Genomic DNA, 15655 nt, shown 5'->3' on the forward strand with positions numbered 1-15655 from the left:
AAAAGAATAATAAAAAGAATAATCTTGGCCTTAACATTCCTCCAGTTAAAAGTCAACTGAAATGAAGGTGCTGTGCACTCAGGAACAGACCGTACAAATGGATAAGCGTGTTTAAAAAGCCCCACTCATAAGTCATAAGATGCCACTTCACCCTTCCATTCGCTTCATTACACTGAACTCAGAGAGAGCACTGCTTACCATCTTCTGTTCGGGATCCATCATAATCAACTGTCTGCCCCTTCTTCAGAATTTTGATGGTTGGATAGCCGCTAACATCAAAACGACCTGCCACAGCAGTGGCTGCAGTAGCATCTATTTTGGCAACTGGAATGGGAGGATCATTTTCCTTCAGAGTTTTGGCTATCTTTTCATATTCTGGAGCAAACTGCTTGCAGTGCCCGCACCTGTAAAATCAGAGACATGAACTTGAAGGTATATTTTGCTACTCTGCATTTCCACAGAGCGTTCCACAAGAAGACCTCAGAATTAGTGTGTTATTTTTCTTGCTATGATTTCAGATCTAGAATAGATAAGAGTGTCCAACTGTATTGTTTTAGTAACGTTCGCCCCTGCTATACACAATCTCTCCAGTTCTTACAGTCACAACAGTTATCATAAGATAGTTAAACTTAGAACACTGGCCTTCCTCACTATGGAAAAAGGAAAGCTCTCTCTCTATATATTTATAATCGTGCACAGTATAGATCAGGGGTAGGCAACCTATGGCACGCATGCCGAAGGCGGCACGCGAGCTGACTTTCAGTGGCACTCACACTGGTCCTGGCCACCAGTCCGGGGGTCTCTGCATTTTAATTTAATTTTAAATGAATCTTCTTAAATGTTTTAAAAACCTTATTTACTTTACATACAACAATAGTTTAGTTATATATTATAGACTTATAGAAAGAGACCTTCTAAAAACATTAAAATGTATTACTGGCACACGAAACCTTAAATTAGAGTGAATAAATGAAGACTTGACACACCATTTCTGAAATGTTGCCGACCCGTGGTATAGATGTATGATTTCCATTAACACCAGCCAGAGGACTAAATCCCTAAAATTTCCCATCAGCATTTTACTCATGTCAAGTTCTTTATCCTGGTCATAATCTAGGAATCTTGATAGGGCTTATCCTTATGATCTGCAGGTAGGGTGACCAGACAGCAAGTGTGAAAAAAATCGGGACCAGGGGGCGGGGTAATAGGTGCCTATGTAAGAAAAAGCTCCAAAAAATCGGGACTGTCCCTATAAAATCGGGACATCTGGTCACCCTATCTGCAGGGTCACTTATGAATGGGTTGGAATGAGGTAAGGAAGAGAAATGAGAGTTGCCTTTTGGTAAGATGGGAAGGGATCAGGCCACTCCATGAGTTACAAATCCAAGCCGTTGCTTGTGCATAACAGGTGACATTTTTTAGGTGAAGCAGGATAAGGAGACAAAAAATGAACTATATTGCACACAAAGTGGTTTTAGAATGTGGCAGCAGAGACAGGGGAAAAACCACACAAAACACAAACAAAAACCACAGTCAATACAGCAAATAGTTCTTAAATTGCTGTGCATATGTGGGCCCACCAGTAGAGAGAATGCAACAGTAAAGTTCGGTGATCAGGTTGTCAGTGGACGGCTCTTGTATGAAGCGAGAGCAGAAGGGTGGTGAGCACTAGTTGAATCAATGGTCTGATCCAGGATGATGGGTCTCATACTCCTATCTTGGAGTCTAAAATTATTGCTGTACTTGCCCACCCAGTAACTACATTAATATTATTTAACTGATATTGTAAAGTACTATTGAATGGTAAGATTATTAAGAAGTGCTATCTACATGGAAGTTCAAGGCTCTGACCTTCAGCCATAGTCTCCTTTATGACCTCTGTTTTTAATATCAAGAAACATTCATGCTTTGATTTGAAGTTGTCCACGCCCGAAGAGGAGTTTCAGAAAGTTTAAGCAAGATCCATTCAGCTATTTTTGAGTTAAAGGGCAACCAACTCCTCCTATCGACCTTCAAACCATTCCACTGTAAAAACCGTAACCACTATTTGAATAGCAGAAACAACAGAATTGTGAATCCTGGCATAGATGTAACTATCATTAAAGACTTTGGGTGAAATCCTGACCCCCACTGAAGTCTTTTGCTAAAGTCGTATGTAATGATTGTGGGAGGGAAATAAAGACAACTGTGTGAGCACGTGTGTGTGGGGGACCACTACGGAGCATGTTCAGTCAGCAGCTAAGAAGAAATAAAAGGTGCCTAATAGAGTCCCATCCAGCTATGACATCATTGCACACTCTCTCTGCCTGGCCATCCTAGAAGTCCATACAGGGGCTGGGGCTGCTGGGACAGCCTGCATGACAGAGAGAGTGTTAGTCTTATTTCCATAGGAAAATCTTAAATCAGTTTTGTTTAGCATCAAGGCCAGGTGAAAAAAGTTAAAAGAAAAAAGTGTTTCCATCTTTTTCCATTACAAAGATACGACCATCACACATGTGTAACTATGCCCTACAAAAAAAATTGCAGGCAAATTCCAGCTACAAAGGTGGGAAACTCATGCCTTCCTGATTCTATTCAGATATTACATGATGGAGGCCAATATAAGAAGCTAGATAGGTTCATCTAAATGCTAATTGGGACCAAATTTTCAACATTAACACTAAGCGGAGACCATCTTTCTCATTCAAAAAAAAAAGTGTTTCGCATTTAATTTCCTTGGCTGCTTTTATGTTAATACATTGTTAAATTACAGTTTAAAAAATAAAATCACAAAGTCAGGCAACGCAAAAGGTTCCTGCAGCAGTGCTAATTCAGCATCTTGCCAACAGTTTCTGTTCCTATGTTTTCCTTTTCTTTAGTATATTACTGTTTGTGGTGTAAAATGCACTAGATTAAATATACTGGCCTAAATTCCGTTACCCTGGATTTATATTGATACAACTGGAAACTCCTCTGAGTGCACCAGAGTTACACCAATGCAAATTGAGTATCTGCAGAATTGGACTACTGAGATGTACAGCAAAATGCTGTTAAAAATGCCGACCTTAAGTGGGTCAATTTTTAGTTATACCATATTCCTATTGACATTGGTGGAACAGTGTAAGTGGCCTTAAAGTGGGCAGAAATAGCCTCACAACAATATCCTTGAACAGGGAGCTCCCCAACCAGAGAAGCACTGGTGTAAGGGGCCTGTCTTAGCCCTGCTCCCAGCCCCCAATGGAGACGGATGATCAAAGGCTGGCCAGAGTGTACTGTATTATGGCTACTTTCTGCTTCTCAGGGCCACGGAGTAACAAGGGAAGCAAAGCCAGCTGCACCTACTCACAGTGGGGAACCCCTGCATGTCTTTGGAATATAGGCAACTATATACTAAAGTAATTTGAAGCTGCCTTTGCCTCCCAATTCAGTCCCAACTCCAGACGCATTAAGGGGGTAACTGAGAAACAGGCCCAGAATCCCTAGCCATTTTCTGATGCTGGGCTGAATTCTGCCCGGACCTTACCTGGCTGTGCAGTGGGGAGGATGCAAGGGGCCTTCTCCTTCCTTATTCTCCCACATTACCTGCATGAGAGCCAGGCACAATTGCAACGTTTGTGGTCAGAACAGCTCTATCTCTACTCCCCCAGGGATACACAGTGCCCCAAGAGGATAGAGCCATGGCTCTACCTACAGTGTGACCAGCAGTCAGAAGGAACAGGCTGCAGTTCATACATAGGTGCAGTTCCACGCATACTCCTAGAGTAGGCTGGGGAAGAGTTCTACTTCCTAGGGGTAGAATGTCTCCCAGTGCTTCCCCTGCAATCATGCCGCTCTACGTCACACCTTATTCTAGGCTCTGCCTAACTGGCACAATCCAGACCTGTGATTTTAGCTATGTAGATTTGCATGCTATTAAGCTGCAAGTGACAAATCTGTCCACTGAAAGCCATAAATGGATCACACAAACCCAGCTGAAATATGTACACTAAAATAAATTTGACTGATTCCTGAGGAAAGTATTTAATAGAGGGCTCGAACCCCATAGACATATCCATTTGGGATAGAAGGGCTATTAAAATGCTGCAAGTTTCAAACCTACCATGGTGCATAGAACTCCAACAGCACGGTGTCTTTGTCTGCAATAAAGGTATCGAAGTTTGCATCATTCAGAACTAAAACACCATTTTCTTCTTTAACTTCAGAATCATCATCCTCCTCATCATCATCATCTTCATCGTCGTCATCATCATCCTCTTTTGTAATAGATTCTAGAAAAGTGGGGGGAAAAACAATACAGGTTAGGTTGTTTCAAGTTTAGTGATAAAGCAACACTGTCAGGTTAAAAATTATACTTTTTTAAAAAGTAAAAACAAAACAAAAACCACCTCTTCAGAATATGATCAGAGTGTAACCAATGCAGCTATGACTGCCAGAGTTTGCAGAGAGCCTGAAACAATAGCTCTGAAGTGTGGTGTCCTATGCATTTCAATGGATGCTAATTCAAATGTCAATGAGGATGACACCTGAAATATCAACACAACTGTTCTGCTGCTCAAAGCATATAAAAAGAGAAAAGCAAGTACATTATGAATATTTACATCAGCATTTCCTGAAGTGTGGGGCATGCCTCCTTGGCAGTGGGTGTGGAGGAGGGAAGAGAGAGAAACACAAAGAACTAGCCAGGTAGGGAGAGGTATGGAAGACGTATAAATTAGCATCCAAGTCTTTAATACCACATGGTGAGGTTGTAGTGGGTGAGTGTGCAATTGTTTTCATTTAAATTTTTTCCCCAAAGTATGGGAAACTTATTTTATTCTTGCATTCGCTCACTGAAATTATACTAGTCAGTTTCACTTTCTCGTTCTCAGTTCAGGAGATTGTTCAATACACAACAAGATTTTCATTAAATTAAAAAACAAAACAAAAAACCCTAAACCCACCACTTTGGAAATTTTATCTAGATACAATGATTTCAAAGACTTTCTTTGTGTTGCACCCATCATGGCCTTGCTCCTGCATTGGGATCCTCTAGTGCAGGGGTCGGCAACCTTTCAGAAGTGGTGTGCCAAGTCTTCATTTATTCACTCTAATTTAAGGTTTCGCATGCCAGTAATACATATTAACGTTTTTAGAAGGTCTCTTTCTAGAAGTCTATAATATATAACTAAGCTATTGTTGTATGTAAAGTAAATAAGGTTTTAAAAATGTTTAAGAAGCTTCATTTAAAATTAAATTAAAATGCAGAGCCCTCCTCCCGCCCTGACCGCTGGCAAGGACCTGGGCAGTGTGAGTGTCACTGAAAATCAGCTCTCGTGCCAAAGGCGGCACGCGTGCCATAGGTTGCCTACCCCGCGTCCATGTGGAGTCCCCTTAGATGTGCTAGATGTAGTAAAATTCCGTGTGATAATGCAGACAAATCTGAATAAACAAAGAGCTTTGGTTTTGGCCTTGAATTACCTGACAGTGTTTAACAATGATGGAAGAGAGCAAGAGACTAACTCAGATCACGACTCTGGATATATACTGAAATTAAGGCGTTTGCTTGGATTTATACTGAGTGTATAATTTGACCTGCTGATTATGCTGTTGCCAGCTTCAGGATAAATGGGCAGAATACCAGCTACAACATTACAGCTTTCATCATTTTATTAATCAGTGTTTATTTAGAGTGCTATTTTAAGAGTGAATGTATCTGAAGCATTTCCCCCTTGTTTAAATATGTTGTTTTAGGAGGCATCCATGATTCAGGCTGTAGAACTTACTACCTCAAATCTACAGATATTGGGGGGAGTGGAGGAGAGACAGAGAGAGAAGAAAACAGCCATTCAATCTTGGGTGAAGGTTGTCCTAGCTTTGGTTTGTGTGGGTTATTTCCACTGCCACATTCATTCTTGGTTTGGAATTAAAGATGTCCCCTGTCTCATTAAGAAGCTACTTGAGGGATCAAACCACACCAGCATCGGATAACACTGATATTCAAGAAAAAGTAAGCCTTACTGAAGAACTTTCAGGGAGTTAATTTAATAGAACAAGCACTAACAAAGCCAAAGCTCTTATTAACTGCAGGAAAAAGTATTGCCACTGCAGAGCCCACATTATTAATTTCCTCACCCATGTAGTGGTGAATGTCCAGTCAGCTTATGAACAAACAGATCAGCATGTAGTAAGACAAGAAACCATGTAGGTGCCTAGCCAAACTTATCTGTTCCGGGCAGGATTCCCAGCTGGGAAAATGTTCTGGCTGCAACTAGAATTTGTGCATCCAGGATTAAAGGAACACATGATGGCTAATGGGCAAGGGAGTGGGAATAATAATGGACTACGTTCTTTTCTCAGTTATGCTGGTGTAAATCCACTGATGTCAAATGAGTTACTTGGATTTTCAACAGTGTAACTGAAAGCATAACTGGACCAGAGAGCAGTAGTTTCTAGGGCCACAGGAGGTAAGTTTTACTGCAGGGAGAGTGGCATCGCTCAGTAAGTTTCTCCTGTTTTTAACTCCCCCTCATCCCCAAAGCAGTTTGTATTTCAGGTGGATGTGTGTTAATTAAAAGTAACATTCAGCTTTAAAGGGTATCTGATACCATAGCTTCTGATTAAATGAGTGCTTGCAGGAGCCAGAAGGCTTGCAGAGGTTATCTATCTTAGAGTAGCAGACATCTGGATGCAGATTAAGTTTCTTTAATCAACACTGACTACTGTTTCACCTGCTCTCAAGTGGCAACTGCAAACACAGATTTAAAATTGGTCAATGCACTTGAAAAACGTGTTATTACTTTGTATTTCCAAAGCATTTCCCCACATAGATCCCAAAGCACTTAAACATGAAAAAAAATCTCAAAGCATTCCTGAGAGTTAGAAAGCCTTACTATATCCATTTTATAGATAGGGAAACAGAAAGAGAGGTGCAAAGGATTGGATTTTCAGAGCTGCTTAGCACCCAAAGTTTCAAGTAAGCTTGTAAACAGAAGCTACAAGTGAGCAACAAGTTTAAAAAAGTCAGGTCTCCACAGGTGTTGAGGATGCTCATCATTTTTGAAGCAAGTCACTCAAGACTGGATTTTCTGGTCACAATGAAATTCTGTGACAGAAATGGGAAATCAGTTCAGGACTCCTAGCCTTGTCACTAGCCACCAGACCACTCTGTGTACCACTGCTTACTTATATCCACCCATCACCCTTTAGGTTGCAAAGTCAAGCATTCAGAGTTAAATGTCAGAATTAATATTGCCTCTACAAAATCAACTCACAAGACCACGGAAGTTTTGCATGAGTAAGAACATAAGGAGTTCAGGCCTAGTCCTACTAGTTTATTAAATTGAGGTCTAATTTTACTGCAGCTTCTGTAATTACCTCAGTATCCTTAAAATGCTTCATAGCTTTCTACAAAAGTACTCCTTGATAGGCCACACAGATCATTGTACACTGCTGACAGTAATATTACACTACTTCATTCCCTTGCCCCTTTTACTTCACTGTCAGGCCTGGTCTACACTAACACCCCAATTCGATCTAAGGTACGCAACTTCAGCTACGTGAATAAGGTAGCTGAAGTCGACATACCTTAGTTCGAACTTACCGCGGTTCAGACGCGGTCCACACGCGGCAGGCAGGCTCCCCTGTCGACTCCGCGGTACTCCTCTCGTTGAGCTGGAGTACCGCAGTCGACGGCGAGCACTTCCGGGATCGATTTATCGCGTCCAGACCAGACACGATAAATCGAACCCGGAAGTTCGATTGCCAGCCGTCGAACTACCACGGTAGTGTAGACCTGGCCTCAGAAACACAAAAAAGAAACATATTAAAGAAGGATAAAAAAAAAAAAAAAAAAAAAAAAGACCCTCCCCCAATCAGATTGTCTTTTGATTTTGCTATTTAAATTATCATAAGTTTTTCTTTTTTTACATAAACCTGTTTAAAATGAAATCTGAATTTAATCCAAAATATGTTAAGGTCTAAACTTATTATCTCTCTTAAAATATTTAAATAAAAATAAATATGGTGAACCCATGAGCTTCTATCAAAAACTTTGAGTTCAAGGCTGCTTTTCTATATAAAGAAAGAATCAGGGGACAAACATCTAACTTTTGAGGTCAGGCTTTATAAATATGGCACAATAGACCAGCCTATGTAACTTAGGAGACTCATTTTTAAGAGACTTAGGCAAGTAGGAACTTATATTCCAGTTACTTTCACTTAGGCAAGGGCATATTTGAAAATTTTCCCAGGCTGACCTGAAATAGTCAATTTAATTCACTGACTACAGTTAACTTCTTAGGTTAATAAATCATTTAGTTGTAAATGTGAAACAAGTTTTGATAAGAGAAGTTTATGTATTCAAAATGTTTAATGTTTTGTTTAATACAAATAAATTTTATATGCTGTTTTGTGTGTTCAATTAAATTCTAGTTGCCATCTTACTGCAGCTGGACACAAATCAAGATAAAGTTAATTACCCAGTAAATAAGCAATATATCATTCACCCTCTTCTAACATACTAAAATGTACAATTAAGAATCTGAAAATATTAAGCTATATAGTTGCTTAAGTTAGTGTACCCTCCTAGGTAGCAAAAAGATGTACTAAATCTAGTGTAAAGGCTGTTTAGTTGTAATCAACATTTTTAATGGTTATATCAAAACAATAAGAATGCACCTTTCTTTATAAAATAACTGAAGTACAAAAAGAAAAAGTTGATTAAAAAGAAATCACTGATTTAAATCAATCCACCTCTTGCACTTTCAAGAGCAGACTTACACTTCACTGGTAGTAGAGTTTATCCACTTTTGCCGCTAGTTTCACTAGTGTCATTGCTTCTTAGGCCTGGTCCACACTAACCCCCCACTTCGGACTAAGGTACGCAAATTCAGCTACGTTAATAACGTAGCTGAATTCGAAGTACCTTAGTCCGAACTTACCGCGGGTCCAGATGCGGCAGGCAGGCTCCCCCGTCGATGCCGCGTACTCCTCTCGCCGAGCTGGAGTACCGGCGTCGACGGCGAGCACTTCCGGGATCGATCCCAGAAGATCGATTGCCTGCCGCCGAACCAGGAAGTAAGTGTAGACGTACCCTTAGAGTGACATTGACTGTCTACCTTCAAGTCTGCTGTCAGTTTCAGAAGGCTAAGACCTGCTAAAGATGTGATGCGAAAACAACCCCTACACACACAACCCAGCGGATGAAACTTTAAGTTAGAGATTTACATTTTTAAGAGAGTCAGGTGCCCTGACAGTTACAGAATGAGGCTAGCCTGTTGAGTGACTACAGCTTAAAGTGCAGAAGTAGCAAATAAATATTTGCATATAAAAACAGAGGTCTGTGTGGAAGGAAAAAGAGAAATAGCTATAATAAAATTTAAGTCTATGTTTTTCTTTAAGCTTCCTGCAAAAGAAATTGATGAGGCAGTTAAACAACAAATTTTGTTTAAAAATAAAACCTCACGCAAGCAGTCACACTAAGTGACCAGCAAATTCATCAAGTCATTATTGAGGGTTAAACTCTACCTTCTCATGAATATGGGTAACTTCTGATCACTTCAGTGGGAACTGAGCACACAGAGGACGGAATTTTAAGAAAATAAACTTGTTGCTTCAACCCTGCCACAGGTCTTAACAAACATACCAGAACATTCATCCCAAGCCCTGGGTGCATCTGGATGATCTTCATGCATATTTCTGGCTGGAAGTTCGCATAACTGTGGTGGATCACATAGATAATGTTTGCATATTTATCATTAAGCAGCATTTATCAGCAGTAGGGCCTATTCAGGGTTTGGTGTTTTTTTTTTTTTTTTTTTTTAAAGTTACATATGGTCCTACACCAAAACCCTGGATCCAAATACTAATGACTGTTGGATCTAGATGCAAATTTCACAGCTAGCTCCATCTCTAAGATCTTGAATCTGAACCAGACTCCACTGAACTCTGAGGCAGTTCAGTCTTGGATTCAAATCTGAACTTTGGAGCTTGGGCCCAGCTCCAAAATAAATATGCATATGCATAGGAAATGAGGGAAGGACACTCAATGTTAGAACAAAGACAAAATATCTCCCAGAAACTTATTCATCTGGGGAGGATTCTTTCTTAGTTATAATTAAGGCTACAATTATGTCACAGAGGTCTCAGAAGCCGACCTCCATGACATTTTCTGCCCTGGGGCTGGAACTCCCAGCCAGCCCCGCCCTCACAGCTCCCAGCCACGGCAGGCGGACCCCGCGCAGCTGCCCAGCCACGGCAGGCGACTGGGGGACTCTGCAGCTACCAGTTGTCTGGGATGAGGGGACCCCGCAGCAGCCCAGCCCCAGGGGCAGTGGGATCCCGGAGCTCCCACGCACCGCATCGGTGAGGGACCCAGGAGCCCCCAGCACCCACCTACCCCTTTTGTCATGGATATTTTTAGTGGAAGTCAGGGACAGGTCACAGGAAATAAACAAAAATTCACGGCAGCTTGTGACCTGTCCCTGACTTTCACTAAAAATATCCATGACAAAAATTTAGCCTTTGTTATAATGTAGTGTGTTCTATTTCTTATAGTTTAGATGCTCATGCTACATGTTCGTCTAATGTGATGCGAAAATCAAGGACCTGATAACTTGTAATCATTACAGAGCCTATAGCACTTTTAATAATGTCAGTCATTCACAATCTTTTCTGTACCTGTGTTCCCTCTTTCATACTAGGATCCACCTGTTACCACCTTCCCATTTAACAACTTAGGAAGGACATGGTGGCTATGACTCCCAGACACTTGGTCACAACACTGAGCTTGATAAATCCACCTGTAAGAATATTAACTCAGGTGTCCAAGCTGAAGCTCACGGCAGGAAATGTCATAGCCAAACTACCTCTCTGGTCCCCCACAACTTAAACTATATTTAGTATTCTTCTTCTTCACTTCCTATACAAACTTAGTTAATGCAGAGTAACACTACTTAACTGCTGTATCCCCAGACACGTGGCTGCATTTCAGTGGTGAAAGTAGTGGTCTGAAAATATACCCCTTACTTATCTCACAGGGGTTTTGTGAGAATTAATTAAGATCTGTAAAATACTTTGTGGTCCACAGATGAAGGGTATTATGGGTATGTAATGGATTACTATTAAACTAATGCATATCAGAGGAAAATAAACCTCCAGTTTACATATAAAAGTATTTGATATTGGCAGTGTGGTACTGTACTCTGTACACCAGTCATCTGCAGATAGAGGGCAAAATTCTGGCCCCGTTGAAGACAATGGCAAAGCTCCCACTAACTTTAATGGGACCAGGATATCATTCTGAGATGTTTGTGAGCAAATACTCTGCAAGTAATAGGGAAATAAACCCTAGGACAGCTGTATTCTGAAAGCTGACCACAGCACGTGTTCAGGTGAGCAGCCAAGCAACATAGACAGTGTCATACAAAAGAAGCTTCCTAAGAAAGAGTAAAGGTGTCTCCTGATTGCTGTTCAAAATAAGAAGTAAAACAGAGAGAGCAGAATATACCCTCCCACAGTAAAGTTCTCCTGATCCTCATATAGCAAAGCTGGAGAACCTTAATTGTTGTGTTTCCCCCATGGCCCTAATCTTGTAAATGCTTATGCAGGTGAGTAATTTTACACACAATTACTTTCATTAAATTCAATGGGACTATTCACCTGAGCAACTATCTGCAGGATTGGGAGCCAAGTGATTATCTCAGAATCTCTGCTCCCACAAAACTACATAGAGTGCCTAACATTTTAGAGGACAAACAAGATTATTGTTTTAATTTGTGTGTGAATAAGGTTTCTAAAAAACTGAAACACCATTTTATATCATGTCCTCAGTCCTATCTAGACTATAAATTATTTCTAATGCAAAGCAGCTTTGTTTCATCTAATTTTGGAAGTGAGGAAATATGCATGGATGACCGAGATACTTAAGATTCAACAAAACAAAACTAAACTGCAACAGATTATTTGAAGTAAGAGCCCTGTGAGAATATAGAGGTTGTAGATATCCTCAGTATTCTGTGTTCCTTTTAATTTTGAAACACTTGTTATTTTTAATGTGAAAGGAGACAGTGAATACTGAGGATGCTAGCACTTCATTTTATACTTTGCAGGAGGAGACAAGAAGAATGAGCTGCAAGTCAAAGTACTAATTTTCATAGCCTAGGACAAGTAGAAGCCCCATAAGAATATTAAAACCCTGAAGAAAGCAACCGGCAGAGTTAGCAAATTGTGATGGATTTTTATTAAATCAAAGTAGGCTTTGAGGTCTGTCATTATTTAGCCCAGGAAAAGGTTTAGGGGGGAAAAGACCCCCAGAGATTATTCCACACAACTTCACGAAGTTAATTCTTTTCTACCTCCTATAAAAGCGCTCTCTTTTAACGATGGTAGTTTCTTAATTTGGAAGGTAATAATTTTTAGATAAGTTGCATTAGGCTAACCACTATCACTACTTATTGATTAGAGGTTTAGACTCATTTCAAGTTCACCTTCGGAAAATAAATGTGTGTGTTTAGAAGAGTACAATTTAATCACCACCAACATTAATTTAAGTAGCGGTTACATATTAAGAAGCGAGAAATTCTTCAAATATAAGAATAGTTATTTTGTGGCATTATCCAGTTAACGTTATGTTAACATTTCAATATGGAGTTGTTTTCCAGGCCATTTAGTTGCTTCATAAGTTCAAGTGCAATAGTTAGTTCTAGTTATATTAACATAAAAAGATTGAAAAATATATTTTTTCCTCTGCCAAAATAAGATTAAAGATATAGAAGTTATGAAATAACTTCAGTCTAATTTTTAAACCATGTTTACTTTGCATCACTTCCTCAGGACCCAATCCTAGAAACAGGCTTTATTCACAAACATGTTTGCTAGAATAGGTCTTAGAAATGAAATTCACCCTATTACATAGTATTCACCTAAGGTGTTATTCCCTCAAAGTTCTCAGGCCCTGAGCCTACAACTGACTGCATAGACACACACCTTGTACTGCAATTAAAATCAATGTGCAGTGCACCCATGTGCATTTAATTGTGCAATTGGCCCTTTAGTAAATGCATAGGCCTCATGCTGATCCTCTGCATTGAGATTAATTTCTCCCTTGGAATTTCTAACCTTATAACAGAGTTTTCATTTCCAGTGTGAGTGACCCAAGGCAATGAGTTACAGAATACATATCTATAAAGAAAGCATAAACAAAGCATAAAATATTTGCACAAAAAGAGAATAGTCAGTCTTTGGGTTTCTGCAATGCAAATAAGAACAGGACATAAGCTAGTTGATCAAAAGCAATGAGTTTCATAGATATTGTAAGGGATGTGGCAATTTTATCTAATTAGCAGATCAATAGTCTTTAGATACTCTAGCAAGCATTTTCCTCATTTAACCTCAGGGCTTTAGGATTACAACTGCCACCTCCTATTTCCAGAGATTTTGGCTTTTTTACACTTTAACCCCTGTGAGCCACTAACTGCCCTTATTTTCTCATATTTTTTCCTGCATTTTTTATCATTACTTAACATTTTACTTTTCCACACATCCTCTAATTATTTTAATTGCTTACCGACCAGCCCTTGCTTCCCTCCCCCTCCACTAGTTTTAATCTATTCCTCCTAACTCAACAAGAGACCTCAAGCATCTGTATAACAGTACCTTCGCAGGGTACAGCAGATTTAGTAGTTATCCCTTTACCAATCCCTCCTCCCTTAAATGTTACAGACCACGACATTCTAACACAAGCCCATTTCCTTTTCAGACCTGAGACAAACCAGCTCTCATCTACTACAGCAGAACTAATCACACACTCACCTCCACCTTGTTCTTCGTCTTGGCAGCTTGCTAATATAGCAAGCTGAGCCAGCCCCAGGAGGAGCATTAACAGGCAGACTTTACTGACATTCATCCTTGCATGTACTAGCAATACCCTAAAAATTGCACCTTTCACCACCTGACTTGCTTTGCGTCTCTCCTTTTCTTTTCCCCCCTTCTTTCTCTTCCTCTTAGGGGGCTGGGCCCACACTACACGCCTGCTCTGAGGTGCCTCTCTCCAATTGGCTGTCTCGGGGACCACCAATCACCAGCTGCCACTAGTTTCAGCTGCAATAGTCCTGAAGCAGAAGGGGTGGGAATGAGAGAGGAGGACAAAGAAGAGGAGGGGGTGGGAGGTGGAGGAGGAAGGGGCGTGGCTTCTCTGCGCAGAGTGGCCACTTCTCGCGTTGGGATTGGTGGGTAGGACAGAGCGGGAGGCACTAAAGGGGGCGGGGCGAGGCGAGGCGGGGACGGGCGCTAGCAGCCCGTGAGGGTGCAACACGTGGGGCTTGCGAGAGCGGGGCTGGGCGCGGCGCGCTGGGCTCTCGTGGGGGGAGCGGGGTGTGCGCGTGGCTGCTGCAGTGCAGTGCAGTGCAGGGGGGCGGCTTGGCGGCTGCTGAGCGAGAGGCGCTGGGGAGCTGCGTCCCCAGGCACGAGCTGCTAGGGCCAGGGGCAGGCCCAGGCTTGTGGGGCGCTTGGCTGTGAAACGCACGCTACACAATTGTTGCTCGTCACACGTAGGGGAGGGAGGAACCACAAGCAGCTGGAAAAACCCTGGTGCCTGAAGCTAAAGCCAGGGAGGCCGTCTGCACCGATTAGCTCTATGTTTCGGCTGTGGTCTGCAGCTTAATCTTGCTATTGTAAAGTGTCTGCTTTCTGTCCCTAGGGTTTGCTTTCAGTCGCTCCCCCCACCCCAAAGGCTGTAGGGAAGGGAGAAGCGGTTAGAGCCTTAAGAGGAGAACCCCTTTTTGTTGATAGGGGATATCCTCTGTTATCTTTACACTCATGTAGGCTCCAATCTGACCAAATATTTTTTGTAGAAAGTAAAATACACAGATGGTGTGACTTTTCATTCACTTCAGTTTACTTCAGAAAATGAGTAGCAGAGAAGGGGGCATATACTACAAAGGAAGGTTCTGGAATTATGCTTCTCCACATACACCTGACTCATTTGCAAATGTTCAAACCAAACTTCAGTTACTAGTGTGACCTAAAACAGCTGTGGGAGATTAGAGAGGATGAGGCCTTAGAGCTCTATCTGTGGATTGTCTTAACTCCCCCTTCCCAAACTTTTCAGAATTATTAGAGAGCACCACATAAACAAGGTGCTCTAGAAAGGGCTAGAAAGCTGACACTCCCCCACCAAGTGTTTGTAATCTGATTTCAAGATGTTAACTAGAGTAATGGTCCAAAAGCAACTCAAATTTATTTCAAATATTTAATAGCATTAGTATATCCACAATCTCCTTTGTTGTTGCTCTGAACAATTTGAGTGAGGATGCATTGAGGATTATGTGTGAACAGCAAATTAGATAGGAGTTTGCAACATATTTAATTGGACAGGGAGGCACTATACTAGCTCCTCTAGTGAGAGCAGATATATAGAGGCTATTAGGGTACCTCATTTCCAGAAAGATGTAGACAAATTTGAATGAATTCAGAGAAAAAGCAACAAAAGTTGATGGAGGATTTAGAGATTGACTAATGTCAAAAGTTATACTTTTAAGGGGTAGAGTACCTGAAGGGTAGAAAACAAAAAGGAGAATTATTTAGGATTGTACAAGCTTGTAATTAGGAGTAACTGGGTGCAATGAAGAAAGGGAATTTTAAAATCTAATATCAGAGAATTTCCAGATCGGTTTACTTGTGCTGTAGGATTTTTTCCCCA

The 15655-nt window shown here is 41.0% G+C and overlaps 1 protein-coding gene across 1 annotated transcript in view; it reads right to left on the reverse strand.

The window, feature by feature from the left end:
* LOC112110757 (protein disulfide-isomerase A4) overlaps positions 1-13995 on the reverse strand; it is a 21903-nt gene extending 7908 nt beyond the window's left edge. Inside the window, exons 1-3 of the mRNA XM_026654035.2 lie at positions 13768-13995; positions 4079-4247; positions 199-404 (exon numbers count right to left, since the gene is read on the reverse strand). Coding sequence (XP_026509820.1) covers positions 199-404; positions 4079-4247; positions 13768-13861 — 469 coding nt within the window. The 5' untranslated portion in view covers positions 13862-13995. The remainder of the gene's footprint in view (positions 1-198; positions 405-4078; positions 4248-13767) is intronic.
* Positions 13996-15655: the final 1660 nt, after the last annotated feature.

This window comes from Terrapene carolina, unplaced genomic scaffold, assembly GCF_002925995.2.
Source record: "Terrapene carolina triunguis isolate 2854851 unplaced genomic scaffold, T_m_triunguis-2.0 Scaffold179, whole genome shotgun sequence".
Taxonomy (NCBI): Eukaryota; Metazoa; Chordata; order Testudines; family Emydidae; genus Terrapene; species Terrapene triunguis.